Genomic DNA, 14425 nt, shown 5'->3' with positions numbered 1-14425 from the left:
ATGGATACTAAAATAAGCTATGGAGCATACTAAAAAATATACCTCTCAAGTGTAGGATGTAGAGTCTTCTTTGGCACAGGGTGCAAGGAAGAAATAAGAAAAGAGTTTTGGCACTTCAGCACAGTAATTTTGGGGGCCAAATTCACTAGAAGAATTTGTATTGTCCTTTTTGAAGGAGACTGACTATTCCCATGCTCTTTTCCCCACCTCCTCCTCACTCCCCCAAGCAGTCCTCAACTCCTTTTACTTCTCATCTGCTCATCATACCACTTGAAGACAAGGAAGTTGCTCATGAGGAGGCCAGCTGCCCAAGCCTGCCTACTGAACAAGATAATCCTGCAATGTAGCCATGTAGAATACAAATGCTGGAAAATGCCAGTGTTAAAGTGGCAGGACACTGGGAGTGCCCTTGTTTAAGCTATGACACATTAGAGGGTGTCCTTGGTGTTTTGGGTACGTGCCTTGTAATTATGCGTGAGGGTTTGAAGTGATGCTTTTGAGGATTCTTTGGGTTAATGACTGTCTGCAAATGCAGGGCAGTGGACTTGATGCCCCAGGAAAGCTTTTCCAAGGCTATGTTCAAGATATACCCTAGGACACAAGGATACCATCCCCAGTGAAACCAAGAACAGCCAATCAACCTCAGGTCTGTGGAACAAGCTACACTTAGGAATTGCCACCACCTTATATTCTGCTTCAATGCTACTGTAAACTGAGAAGACCCACCACAATGAGCCGAGTCTTGACATATAAATATGTGTCTCACAAACACGTTTTTATCTGAAGAACTAAAAAAAAACACCTGTCTCCTTTCCTGGACAAAAGCTTTCTTTTTAAACTACCACTAGGTGGCATATGAAACACATTCTACATGAACTCAACAGCTGGCTAGGATACCCTCCCATTTCAGCAACTGGTGTCATTGGTTAGTTTGAAAGGGAAGCTGGCTTACTTTTTTTCCAGGCTGTCCATGTATTCTTTCTTCTTTCTTCTACTTTCCTGGGCAGAAATCTAAGAGGGAAGGAAAAGCACCATACAAACATTTTTATAGTAAAAGGAAGCTACAGAACCAACCTTTCAGCTTTACTTGGTTCCAGGGCAGGCATAAGAAGGACACTTATCGAGGGGTGATCCTGCCTCGGGCTGGGGGTTAGACTAGATGACCTTGAGAGTTTCCTTCCAGGCTCACTTCTTTATGATTCTAATACGTGCCAAGCCACATGTGTACACTGCAACGACATCTCCTATATTTACTTGTGCACTCATGCACCCTATCTGCCATAGAAGCGACTGTGTACCTCAGTGCTCAAGGATGTGCAAGATTATGCACAGATAACCAGAGTGGTCAGTTTTGAAGACTAGCCCTTCCCTAGGCTAAAAGAATAGCTAGGCACTTGGGACATTTCAGCTTTCTAACTTCAGAATCTCAGGGAATGAAGAGCAGGGCACTGTGATGCACAGGAGCATTTAGAAGCACAAAACAGGTGGAAGTCTCGTCACTGAGTAAAAATGACACAGAGGCTCTCTCTAGACAAGGAGAAGATACACATTTTCTTCTAAAAAGCTGGCTGATGTGATTTGATGCACTAGTTAGCAACCAGGCTAGACACAGATTAGCACCTTTATGGTCCCATTACCATAAATGGCACTCAGACAGGAAGACACAGTGATCTGTGCCAAGTATGTACCTGGGCACAGAGGGGTGCTGTCTCTGATGGGTAATTTTAGAAGTGTGTTGAAGGAAAGATATCTTCATGTAACAAAACAGTACAGTATCTGAGATCCTGTACAGCATTACAGACCACTGTTGTAGAGCTACTGTAGCATTTTCACATGAGGGAATCATTTAGCAAAGCCACAGGGTTAAAAAAAAAAAAAGTTACCTTGTTTTTTATTTTCCTGCGGATTTTCTTCAGTGCTTTTTCCTCTGCTTTTGTCAAGGGTAGCTTTGTAGGGATAGGATACCCCTCTGCTATCAGAGTCCTCTTCTCCTCCTCTGTCAAGATCAGTGGACCTGTCCCCTGAAGTTTCTGCATGCACCAGTGATGAAGGGTGAGGAAAGGCAGAGAAATAATTAAGATCATCCAAGAAGCAGTAGATCTTGGAGAATGGGATGGGGGCGGGTTAGGGCTCCCTGGCTTCACAGATCTCCTTTTGCCTGTTCCCAGTTTCATCTACCCACAAATGGTGGGGGGGAATGCCCAAAGGAATTCAATTTCTAAAAACACTCAGAATTCTGAGTCCACTGAAGTCATTGGTAAAACTCCCACTGACCTGAATGGGCTACGAGTTAAATTAGTGAGGAGGACAGGATTGACAACAGCGACAGAGTTAATTACCTAACCCCCAAGACAGTGTCAGGCAATCCACTGACGCATGGGCTGCCTGGATCTTTATCAATTGGAGCACCTTTAATGACAAATAAACAGTATGTGCCATGTGAGAAATGGCATCACCATTTTACTTCAAGCTCAAGACACTGGTGGGAACACCAAAGCCTGACAACTAGATTTGGAGACTCACCCAAAAGAAATTTTGTTCGTCTCTTAAAAAGGGGTAACAAATTGGCACATACAAGGTAACAGAACAAGAGGAGGTGCCCCCCAACTTACATGTGGTGCTGTCAGGAGGGGGGAATTGGAGAGGGATGAAGCCGCACGTGAGGTCACTTTAGCTGTGGCTTGTAGTTGGATTGGGCTTGATGGAGGAAGGGATCTGGTTGGGCTCTGCCCACCCTCAGAGTCACTGCCATGGCTGCTGGGAGGGGTTGGAGGCAAGTGCAAATTCACTGCTGAATGGGAAAGGAGAAACAAAAACAAAGGCTTTGATCATAAAAGGCCAAGTCAGGTGTTCTCAGAAAACTACCACCCGCTTTAAAGAACTAGGGGCAAGTCAGCACCGAGGGTCATTTGTTAAAAAGCTGACAGCAGAGAAGTGGAACCTTTGAAGGTGTTTGAATGTGCAGGGTCCCCAAGCAGAGATGCAGAGGCACCCCCAGCCTTTCAGAGAGGCTGTAAATAATCATGGCCCTGAAACATTTAGTCTAGCAGCAGACAGTTATTTGGAGGGTTAAGCAGTTTTGTTCTGTTGGGGTGTATCAAATGGATAACCCTTGTTACTGCAGAAAGAACTTTCCCCATTCCTTGCCAGCTAGTTCTGTGTGGGAGCCCAGTTTGAGCCCATGGTACCTCTGCTGATATTGCTAACCTGGGTACTACTTAGTACCAAATTCATAGGAAGATCTCTTATATGGATACCTGTCCAGGAAAAAGCAGGGCAAACTCACTCATTTATTTTTCATAGGCCACCTAGCAGTCATAGTGCCCATAGTGGCACTGACTTAGAGTTGCTGTTGACCTGGGCCAAATTTTAAATGATCACAAGTGAGAAGGAAACCTGAGGGTTCAACGTACCATTCCGTTCATGCTTTGTAAATTGAAGCTTAAAATGTAAAGCAGGTAGTGTGGGAGAAAAGAACAAAACCAGGAAAGCTGATTGTCTTGACCAGTCTAGACTGGTCCTTTAATCATCTACTGTCAAGTGGCCAGTACCTGATACACAGAAGATAGAAATCCCCTAAATGCAACCAGCCACTGGTGTAATACCATATATTTAGGGTGACCATATGTCCTGTTTTAGCCAGGACAGTCCTGGATTTCAGAGGCTGGTCTCAGCCAGCTGTTGGTTATTAATGGGCATCCTGCAAAAACAGGGGCACAGTCTGCAGTATGTGACAGAGTGCCTTGCAGGCAGGCAGGCAGGCTGGCATGCAGCCCCACCCCCACAAACTTGTGAGAGCATAGAGGGGTAGAGGTAGGGGCAGTGTCTAATATTTCCCCAGTTATGTCCCAGATTTCCATATGGTCAACCTACTTATATTAGGCTAAGTACTGCCAGACCCCTACCTACCACCAAGCCAAATACTGCACTCCCTTATCTGACACAACAGTCAGAAAATTATCTACTCACAAATACAGCCAGATCCCTTGACATTTTGTGGCAAATGATTCCACAAGCTGCCTGACTTCCTGTTGCACAAAGTTGTATGTCATCTTTGGGTACGGGCCTTTTTGGTCTAGGTTTGTACAGCGCAGAGTACAATGGGATCCTGACTTAATGGGGGACCTCCAAGACACTACAATCATTTGTGCACCTCAATTGATTTCCTGTTTATTTTGTCACCTCATCCCTTTATCTGTGCGCCATCTGACAAAGTAAAAAAAAGGACAGTCAGGTTCCACTTTTCTGAACGTCTCAGTCACATCTAGTCAAAATGCATCTGTTTTCTATGCTAATAAGTTATATACCTTCAGGATTTGAGTTCTCTCTGAAAACTGTCCAATCAGTTACATGATAAAGATAGAGCAAATTCATATTCTTCAGTGAAGCCCCTTTGACCCATTTATATACTTTTTTTCTTACTCTTATGTTTTTTTGGAAGCCAGTATCTGTTCCCTAGAAGGTGTCCCAACTTTGTCTGGAGACAAAATAGCTAGCTTTCCAGTTCTCTTGGCTAAACAAGTTCAGCTTTATTCATACCACATTCTGGCCATCAGTACAGTAGCTTGGGCTAGTAATTAACAAACCTTCCTTAGAAGAGAGGTTCAGGAATTGATCCACTTCATGTGGCTCCAGTTTAATCTCTGGAAGAACTTTCTGGCTCAATGGTTTACTCTAAAGGAGAAATTATGGGGTGGGGGGCACAACATTAAAATGCAAGTAGAAGGACAGAGGTCAGTTTTTCCATAAACAGACAGGCTTCACTCCCCTCCCCGTCTGTGTCAGAGAGCTTTTTATTGCTTCCCTGTAACTTATTAACCCAGGTAAGTGAGACTATTGCCCTACAACTATTTGCTGGGTCTTCCATTACTACTATATTTATTTACTTAAATAAAAGATTACTTCTCAGGATGACATTTCAGACTGAAAGGTACACTCCAATTACTTTACTTGGTAACAGCGCTGCCACTAGGATTTGCCTGACAACTACAGAAGATTCTGCAGATAGAGAGCACTTTTCTTTTGTGGGAAAAGTCTGGCAGCTTAGATAGGTCAGGGCACTTGGCACTACCAGGGCAGTATCAGGGGAGCTATCATCTGGGACAGAGATCAGGGTGTTTATCAATAAGAGTCAGGATATTGGACCCAGGTTCGTTTTGCAAGCAGAGGAGCACAGGTGGAGAAGAGAAGGTCAAGGCAGACCAACCAGCAAGAAAAGTTACAGGCCTATGCTGGAAGGGGATGCGGATAGGGCAAGGACATAGTGCCGCTGCACACGATTGTACCTGGCAGCTCTTTGTAATCCAGGATTCCCAACCAAAGCAAATCAGCTCATCATAGCACCCAGTATATCAGAAGTGTTATTGGGTAACTTGTAGGACCACAACGAAGGATGCCTATACACATGCCTTGAGGCTGTACATACATATAAGCACCCTTTAATCATCTATACATGATTAATTGGGTCTGCTGGAGCATGCTGCAACACCACGTGCATCAGCATCTCAGCGCTGAAAAATGGTGGTGGGGCACTTTAACTATAGCCCCCACCACCTTTTATTAGTACAGGGACACTGATACATGTGACGCTCCAGGCACTTTAATTAAAGAACCCCTTGTCCCTGAGCTCATGTATAAACACCCAAAGAGTAAAGTTAATCAAGTAACCCAGCAGTACAGGGAAGCAGACGGGTGCCTACGACCACCAAAGTAACCAAAGAAAGGGGCTTACTCTGCTTATGATAACATGACATCTCAACTATAGCAGGACTGCATAGTGCAGATGGTGCATTGAGATTTACAAAAATTTCAGATTACAAAGTGAGGCCTGCCACTCCCACCTGCCTGGGAAATGAATTAATTTGTATGCAATATTTCTGATACGCAACCAAGTAAGAACACTCATTTTTAACAGGGCCTGCCCATGCCAGTTGCCTAGTCTCTCCACAGTCTCCAAATGCTGGAGAGACTATGACCAGCCCCTTCACCATTGCAGCTGGGCTGGGGGCAGAGCAAAAGGTAGGAATTCAATCAACTTAGCTGGTTGGAGCATTCAAAGCTAAACCTTGGTCATTACTTGATGGCTGTTGAATCTGTGGTCACAAATGCATCTGGAACATTCCTTATTAGGCCAATTGGACTGGGAGCAGCAGCAGCTTGAAAGGATCTGAACACTGAATACAAAAACCAAGGGACCTAGCAAGCCTGCACTGATGTAGCTCTAGAGACTGCAAAGTGTGGTACAGAAGTTCTCACTACAGTTTTTGGCTACTCAGTCTTAAAGCGAGTTTTAACAGCTTTGGAGGCAAGTCATTATGGGTGATAGAGGGTGTGTAGCTTGCCACAAATTCAACAACAGGACTAATGGATTAGCAATTCTAGGAAGAACTGATTCACCAGAGATTGAGTGAGCATCTTTAAAAAGGCATGAACTGCAGGCTATTATCCTGCCCAGGCACAGCCAACAGCATTAGAAAACACCAGTTAATAAACAAATACCTGCAGTGTTGCTGAAAAAAAAGAATAGGCAACACCAAACCATAATGTATAGCATGGCTGAGTTCACAAACCTGGATATCAAAAATGCTACGCTGATATACAAAGCATTGTGGGAACCTGCATCTAAAACTAGAGATGTGGGAAATATAAAACCAAGTACCGTGTCATCTGTCTGGTCATCTTCACCTTCCAGCAACGTGGGTGTGACATTGAGGCTGACTGAAGGTGTAAGGCCTGAGGCCTCACACAATACCGGTTCAGTCTTTATGGATGATGAAGTCAACTCTGCACTCAGACACCATTCCTCATTTTCCAGATCAGCTGCCAAGGAGAAAGAGTTTATGGGAGAGTTAAAACAAACACAAAACCAGAGTGCCTCTGCTGTGATGAAGAGCAACCAAGAAACTTTCATCACTAATCAGTGGAACCCCACTAGGGTTACCATATTTCCAGTTTCAAAAAAGAGGACACATGTTGAGGTAGGGGATAGGAGGCAATATGATTGTGGGGGGACAGTGATATGCCAGTGTCCTGCCCCGGCCCCTCACTCCCAAGCCACAGCTCCCCCCAGCCCTGCTGCTGCCCCTCACTCCTGACCCACAGTACCCCACACCCAGACCATGCTGGTACCCCTCAATCCCAACCCACAGCCCCCTGGATCCTGTTGACACCCTTCACTCCCAGCCCACAGCCCCCTGGCACCACACTACTGACCCACAATCCCCCATCCCCTGGTGCCCCTCACTCCCAATTGACAGCTCCCTCCCCTCCCCTGCCCTGCAGGGTCTCCTGGCTGCCCTGCCCCTGCGAGCACATGCACCGGCCCTGCTGGCCAGGCCATGCAGCTCCCTGCTGCCCCCAGAATGGTCCCTACACCCTCTTTCCCTACTGGTGGGCAGGTGCCTCCCCCACCTCCCCTGCCCTACTGCAGTCCTAGCATCCAGACAGCTTCCCCCAGCACTAGCAGGTACGCACCCCCCACTCACACATCCACACAGCCTCCCTAGACAGTTCCCAAGCCCTGGCCCTTCAACCACTCCTCCCTCCCCCCCCCATAGACTTACCTGCATGCAGCTGCTCCCACCACCCTGCCTGGCTGCATGCTGGCCATGTGTGTGCATGCACAGATGCACACAGCGCCCCCTGCCTCTAATTGCCTTCCCCCACTCCCCCTAGCCCCAAGCAACTCCTTGCTAGGGCAAACCAGGAAGTGCTGGGGAAAAATAACTTTGATTTGATCGAGCAGAGCACAATCCCAAACATTTGCTGATATTTTAAAAAGGCTGCCCAGACAGAGATGGGAGGACCCAAAAAGAGGATGTGTCCGGGAAAACCCAGATGTAGTAACCCCACACAACTACCAGACTACTTCACACCTAGTCAACCACACCATTTCATAATTGTAATCTCATTTTAGCCCCAGGGCACAGGGAGGAGAGGGAGACAGAACTAAACACTTCGAACTGCCAAAAGCTGCTAACAGACAGCAGAACAGGATTAAACATGCCACTGGAGAAAGCAGCCAGGGAGCCATCTTCGTCACAGGCCAATACCTGCTGAGCCAGTTTTGTTCCTACCAGCATCTGGACAGCCTTTTGCTCTTTCCACAGCCTGCAGTAGTTTCATAGTTGCTGAGATTGCATTATGCTTTTCAAGAAGCAAGAGGTTTTCACTTGTGCAAAAATCAGGATTTTCTCCCCAGGGTTTCATTTAGTAAGTGTAAAAGAGGGTAATGGCTTCCATGATTACACAGGAGCTTTGGTGCCATAGTGATTATGTTAATTTTCTCCCCAGAGCAGCTGGGAGTCACAACAGAAGATGTGTATTTTGACTAGATGTAATGAAATGTGCATCGTGTACTGGCAAAGCCCATTTACAAAAAGCTCAGAGATCAAGTGCAGCATTTTGCTGGACAAAACTAGATTGCTCACATTCTGGGCCAGGATTTGGCATGACTGAAAAGTTATGCGGGAAGAGGGGGATAACAAATATAATTGCAGAGCTTCCAGTGACACCTGTGGTCAATGCAAGTTGTGAATGACAGACAACCTGTGGAGGGAGCCATAGTTGCTTGCCTTGTCCCAAAAAAGAAAGTTACCATGGTTAGGCCCATGAGAGTAGAAAGGTAACAACTCAAGCTTTAAACACAGAAAATCCCAGCCATTACACACACACAAATGAATTCTAACCACTACGTTCTGCTTAAACACTTTACTGCTGTAGTTCAGTTCTAAAACCTATTCATCCCTCTTGCTTCAGAGGTGGCTGCATTTCAGCAGTGGGTAAAGCTGACTTAACGGTGTTTGGAAGAAACGTGCTATAGCAATCAGTTAAAAATTGAGCCACGTTGCATAAATGTATAGGGAGGTGAGAGTTTTTATTCTTTCTGCAGCTTCTCCATTCTGCCTCCACACACAGTACTTACTACATATATAGAATCGAAACAAAGCAGAAACCTTTACGTGTGTACGTATCATTTCAAACATATACTCTATATACGCGAGTGTGTGTAAACTCTAAAATCCCAAACTCTTCTGTGTATCATGAATATCTATATAAATATATATAATATAATAAATATAATATAAATATATAAAAGCAGAACCTAGTAGTTAGAGTGTGTGCACACATATGAATGGCAGGAATTTTCTGTTTTTAAAAGTCCGAGTTGTTACCTTTCTATTCTCATATATATGTATATATTCATAATACACAAACGAGTTTAATTGATTTATCAATAGCATGCCCTTCAAATATGCTCATAGCAGCACACTACACTTCATCCAACACTGAAATGCAACCACTTTGAGCCAGAACCACTGCATACAATAGTGAAATTCCTTACACACTTGAGCAGAATGAAATTCCTAAGAGTTCAACTGCAAATAGGCAATGAAATCAGAACAAATGAGCAGTCTCTAATGTTTCTGCAGCCCACTGATACAAGCATTGCACGCTGTGTTGCTGGCAACTGAGTGCCCGGAAAGAGAGAGAGAGACAACATGCAGCTCTGATGCTAGTAATTACTTTGTGGTGTAACGTAACCTATATTGCTGGCAAGCGAAGGTGTAATTTGAATAAAGACACACCAAGGAATTAAAAATGAAAATATATATCCTGTAATCAGAAACTTGAAACAGCAATCCCAATTCTGCCAGGAAAAGTAACTGTATAGCAAAGGCTAAGAACCATCATATTTAAAATGCCTATGCCCGAATTTTTCAAGGCAGCTTAAAAAGAAAATATTGAAATATTTACAGGAAAAGGCAATCTTATTCAAATATCAACTCATACAAAGGATACCACATGCTTGCAATTTTCCTGTTATGATAGCAATCGTAGAGAAGTAGGGCTGGAAGGGACATGTAGTCCAACACCCTTATCCCTATCCAAACTATCCTATACAAACCATAATCGAAACTCTACATAAGACTACCAATCAAACCTGACAACACAGACCTAGCACCCTAACCTGCCATACATAAGAGAGGGGAACCATGGCAGGCAACATCCTCCATACACCTCCTTCCCCCACTACAGGGACTATACCTATTCTACCAAACAGCTTTTCCTTCAGTTTACTGCATGGATCATTTATATGAGACCTCCAAAATCCTTGTCCAGACCCAAAAAATCCTGTAGTATGCTTGATAAAAAAAAGAAGTGTTAATTTTGGTGGACTCAGCCTAAGTATCCCCTCCCCTTAATTGTTCTGTGCTGTCCTATGCATCAGTTTGTTTTCTTTTCTCCTCACCAAAAGATGCTGCTGCTTGGAAGTCACTGATTAATTGTCATTTGTAAGCAACGTTTGGGAAGACAGGCATGATATTCTGCACAAGCAAGCCTCAGGGCCTTCCAAAATATACATCACTGCAAAAGCAGGACGGAAATGCAGCCCTGAGCTCCTGGGGGAAAGAGGCCATTCCCTCTGGTTTCTGCTGTGTGACTTTCTAATCTGATTGCACTTTCAAAAAGGCTTGGCTGCCACAACAGAGGCAATATGTACTCATTCTTAAATCACTTTGCTCCCCTGGAATCTGATCCTGCTCGTAACTCTGAGGCCCTTAGGAAAAGTCACTTATTCTGCAGAAACTGTTTGAGAGAGATTCTAGACACGAAAAGCCAGTTTAACCAGTAAGATACTCATCAGGGCATGAAAAGTTTAGCAGTAAGTGACATGCTATATTTAACCTGGAGATCACTATGAGGAACCTTATCTAGTTCTTTTCTTGACATCGGCTCATAGAGTGATACTGAGAACTAGACTCACCTAACCATCCTCTGCCTCCCTCCCCCACATTACTGTTACACTAACCACCATGCTGGTATTGAGCCAGCCTTACCTTTTCTTTACCTCCAAATCTTTAAAGGCACCTGGGAGCTCTCATCGTATCAAAGAAAGCTCCAGATATTTCCCTCCACTCCCCTGCCTCACCCATTCCACAGACCTGAAACAGAATGGATCAATATAGCTGAGGACCTTTTTACAAGAACCATATTATAATAAAATTCCCATGGGACTGGGAGAAAGTCTACTAGGAGGTGTTCGCTATAATAAGGTTAGTCAATCTGCTGCACCCCAAAACTGGTTCCTTCTATTAGGATTGTTAAAAAGCTGGAGTTTGTTATAATAAAGTTTCATCATAGTATTGAGGAGTCCTAGTCACATATTACAACCCAGAACTGCTATACTTCACTTATAAGTTTTTGGGTCTAAGACAACAAAAGACAGAGGACAGATGGATTTGGGTAGATGGGGGAAATGCTATGAAATAACAAGACAAGGTTGATCAGCACAGTAGACAGTGGTCTTGGCAGCACATTCCTCACTGTATTTCTTTGTCGACATCATGGTCAAGGCGGGGCTTACAGAGACATTTGAAGAACAATGAAATGGTTTTGTGGGTGCCTACAGCAAGGCATGTCCAATTATGAGGAGCAAGACAAGGGAAAGTCATAAGCAATGGAGACAGCATAGCCCAACTGGAGGTTGGAATCAACCTTTCAAAACTGAATTAGAAGTGATCAGTAGGGAGGGAACAGGCCCATGGAGGGCTCTGAAAGCAAACAGAAGCAGCTGCTGCTGGATAGCATAAAGTAAGGAGGGGGTGGCCAACAGAATGACACAAATGGCAACAAAATACTGTAGTCAAAGCAACACTTAAGAAGACAAACTCTGCAGCAGCAGCAGTCTGAATAGACATGACCAAGGCAAGATTATATCTGTCAAAGCCAGAAAGAAGAACGCTGTGACAAATAACATGCAAGATGACAAGCTCTTGGGCAAAGAGTTGTAGCAATATCAATGGACAGGAAAAGTCATAACCAAGTCTTCTGAAATCTGATTCCAAACACCAGAGTTTCTATAGGAGGTATTGCCTATTAACTCCTTCCCCAATGACTTCTAGAGTTCCCATGAGCTCGCAGTGTTCTTTGACATGCCAGCGTTCTACTACATATCTACCTTTCAGATGATACTTACCTACCAAATTGCTCCCATAGGATTTAAGCAGAATTAAGTACTACACACACACCCTAGCCCCACCTCCAAAGTCACTACAGTGGCTGCAAAACCCGTTTTGCACATCAATTCACTATGCACCACTACTTTTGAAGATTCCTAGGCTTGGACTTACGATCATACTCAGAAGCAACCCTGTTTGAGCAGCTAGGTGTCTAACTCCCATCTAAAACTTAGCTACAAACCAGATTAGGCACCTCCCCTAAATCCAGTGTTAGGCGACTACTGGGTACACCTAGGGCCAGGGTTATGGACTCCAGTGGCAGTAGTAGTAGTAGTAGTATGCAGGGTGCCCTTATCTTGCACAAAAACCTCACAGTTAAAACACTAGCCCAGGAAATGGGTGACCCGGCTTCTAGGCCCTCTTCACCCATTGCTACTTCCCAAGGAAGTGCCTTAACCAGCATACCATAGATAAGCTGAACAGGGGCACTCTGCATCCTTCTTTTTGATGCTAGGCTACTAAGATCAAGAATGCAAGAGTCATGGGGCCATAGAGAAAACAAGCAAGAACCTGGCTCTGCATACCCAGTGCTAAAAAAAGTGTTTCTGTCCCAATTGCCAGGGATTTTTCTGTTTCTTAGCCAATGACAAAGTGGTGCCACATACGGAGTAGATCCCAAGACTCCTCCTTTCTAGAGCTGTAGCTCAACCGTGGAGGTGAGGGTACTAATCTGTAAGGAACTATGTGGAGATAAAACTGGAGTTACCAGGTAAATACAAGCTATAAAAGTGCCCTGAGGTATTTACAGCATGCTTTATCATCAGGCTATTTGAGGACTGCACAAGGTTTAGAAGTACAGCAAGAGCTATCCTGGTGACACCAAGTCTGCTTTTCTGTCCTCAGTGTAATCCAGGCCTCTGGGTCAGATCACAGTTTGTTTTCTATCCCACACCAGGTTCAATCATTTAGTGTTGTGATGGAGCATGTAGACGGGTTTCATCCAGGACAGCACAGCTGAACAGTCCTTATTTGATCTCCTCATAATTACTATCCCCAATAGAGGGGGGAAGGGGAGAAGATGTGTCCGGGGGAGGAAATAATAATAGCAATTTTGTGCACATTTAAAATCCAGGGCTGAAATTTCCAAGTGACTAAGGATTCAGTCACACAATTCTCGTTTCCTCTTGATTGCATGTGCCCAATGGAAGACTAAATTCCCCTGTGGGCTTCACATGTCTCAACCCAACTCCCTCTCCACAAACACAAATCAAATGACGATGTTACATGAGAATTCGCCATAAAATAGGATGTGGGTACCTAACTGCCATACGCTCTTTTAAAAATCCCAGCCATAGCAACCTTGCCTACATGAGGTTTCTTGAAAGCCTGCGTTCAACTGACAGCTGTAACTGACAGGCACTAAAAAGTCCTCATTGTGGATTATTTGCTAAGAATCCTTGTAAAAGAAATGAAGTTGGAGTGGAAAAAATGGCAGTTGGGATTTTAAGGCTTTGCTGACAAATTTCTTTCTGTTCACCCACCCTCCATGTCTGTGGAAACCGGAGACAAGTCTCCCTTGTAGCTAGCAGCCAAATGTGGAAGTAAGAACCTCTCCACTTCCTTTTTCCCCTTGAAGCAACTCCAGAGCTTTGAAAGTAATGGGGAGAAATGGACTTTAAAAGTATTATTAAAAATACAGACTTAAAAAAATGCCTCTGTGGCATTAAGTTACAACGTATGCATATTTGTCTCAACAAACATGCATTTCTGCATTTTAGAAAAGCAACCTCCACACAACACGATGCGTGGATTTATTTGATAAAGATAACCCACACTTCTCAGGATGATGACAACGCTTTTCCTCCTACCTTGTTTCATACAGAACACGTATGGTATGGGGGTGTCTAGTAATGCTTACCTAACCTCTAGCAAAATCTGAGGTTTATTTAGTAACAGAGCTCCAAATGCATTTAAAAAAAAAAAAAGTCAAAACTAATCCTTCAATCCTTCCCACCCTGTACACGCACCACATACGGTGTCTCTGCTTCACATAACTTAGAAAGTTTGGAGCATCACTTTGCTTTCTTTGTTTCCTCTATTACTGATATACAGAGAAGATAAGGAATACTCAAGATAGTCAACCTTAGTTGCCCTTATCCCAGGCAAGCACTGTTCAATAGTGGGATTTAGCCTATTCCGACAGTCCATGTATAGCACTAGCATGCCTAGGTGACATGAATATGCCTACAATCCCTTTTTGCTGGATAAGTCCCAAGTAAAAGGCATTCAGGTTCCCACATGGACAAGTTGATTTATTCATCTATTTCCTTGTCACAAAGGATGTGGATAGCTACTGCTGGAAAAACAAAGCTTTACTACAGGAACTTGCCCAGAAGTGCTAAAAACTGAAAAAAAAAATCCCAAAGTGGAAGGCGAGTTAGTCTGCCTGAAACGAGACAGAA

The 14425-nt window shown here is 44.1% G+C and overlaps 1 protein-coding gene across 2 annotated transcripts in view; it reads right to left on the bottom strand.

Annotated features, from left to right (window-relative positions):
- CREB3L2 (cAMP responsive element binding protein 3 like 2) overlaps positions 1–14425 on the bottom strand; it is a 123622-nt gene that overhangs the window by 30951 nt on the left and 78246 nt on the right. Inside the window, exons 3-7 of one of the 2 annotated variants that reach the window (XM_006278278.4) lie at positions 6659–6819; positions 4587–4674; positions 2613–2788; positions 1884–2030; positions 953–1011 (exon numbers count right to left, since the gene is read on the bottom strand). In XM_006278278.4, coding sequence (XP_006278340.3) covers positions 953–1011; positions 1884–2030; positions 2613–2788; positions 4587–4674; positions 6659–6819 — 631 coding nt within the window. Of the gene's footprint in view, positions 1–952; positions 1012–1883; positions 2031–2612; positions 2792–4586; positions 4675–6658; positions 6820–14425 lie in introns of both variants that reach the window. The other variant, XM_006278277.4, reaches the window with a different exon arrangement.

The sequence above is a fragment of the Alligator mississippiensis genome, chromosome 4, assembly GCF_030867095.1.
Source record: "Alligator mississippiensis isolate rAllMis1 chromosome 4, rAllMis1, whole genome shotgun sequence".
Lineage (NCBI taxonomy): Eukaryota > Metazoa > Chordata > Crocodylia > Alligatoridae > Alligator > Alligator mississippiensis.
This window is presented reverse-complemented; position numbering and strand designations above follow the sequence as displayed.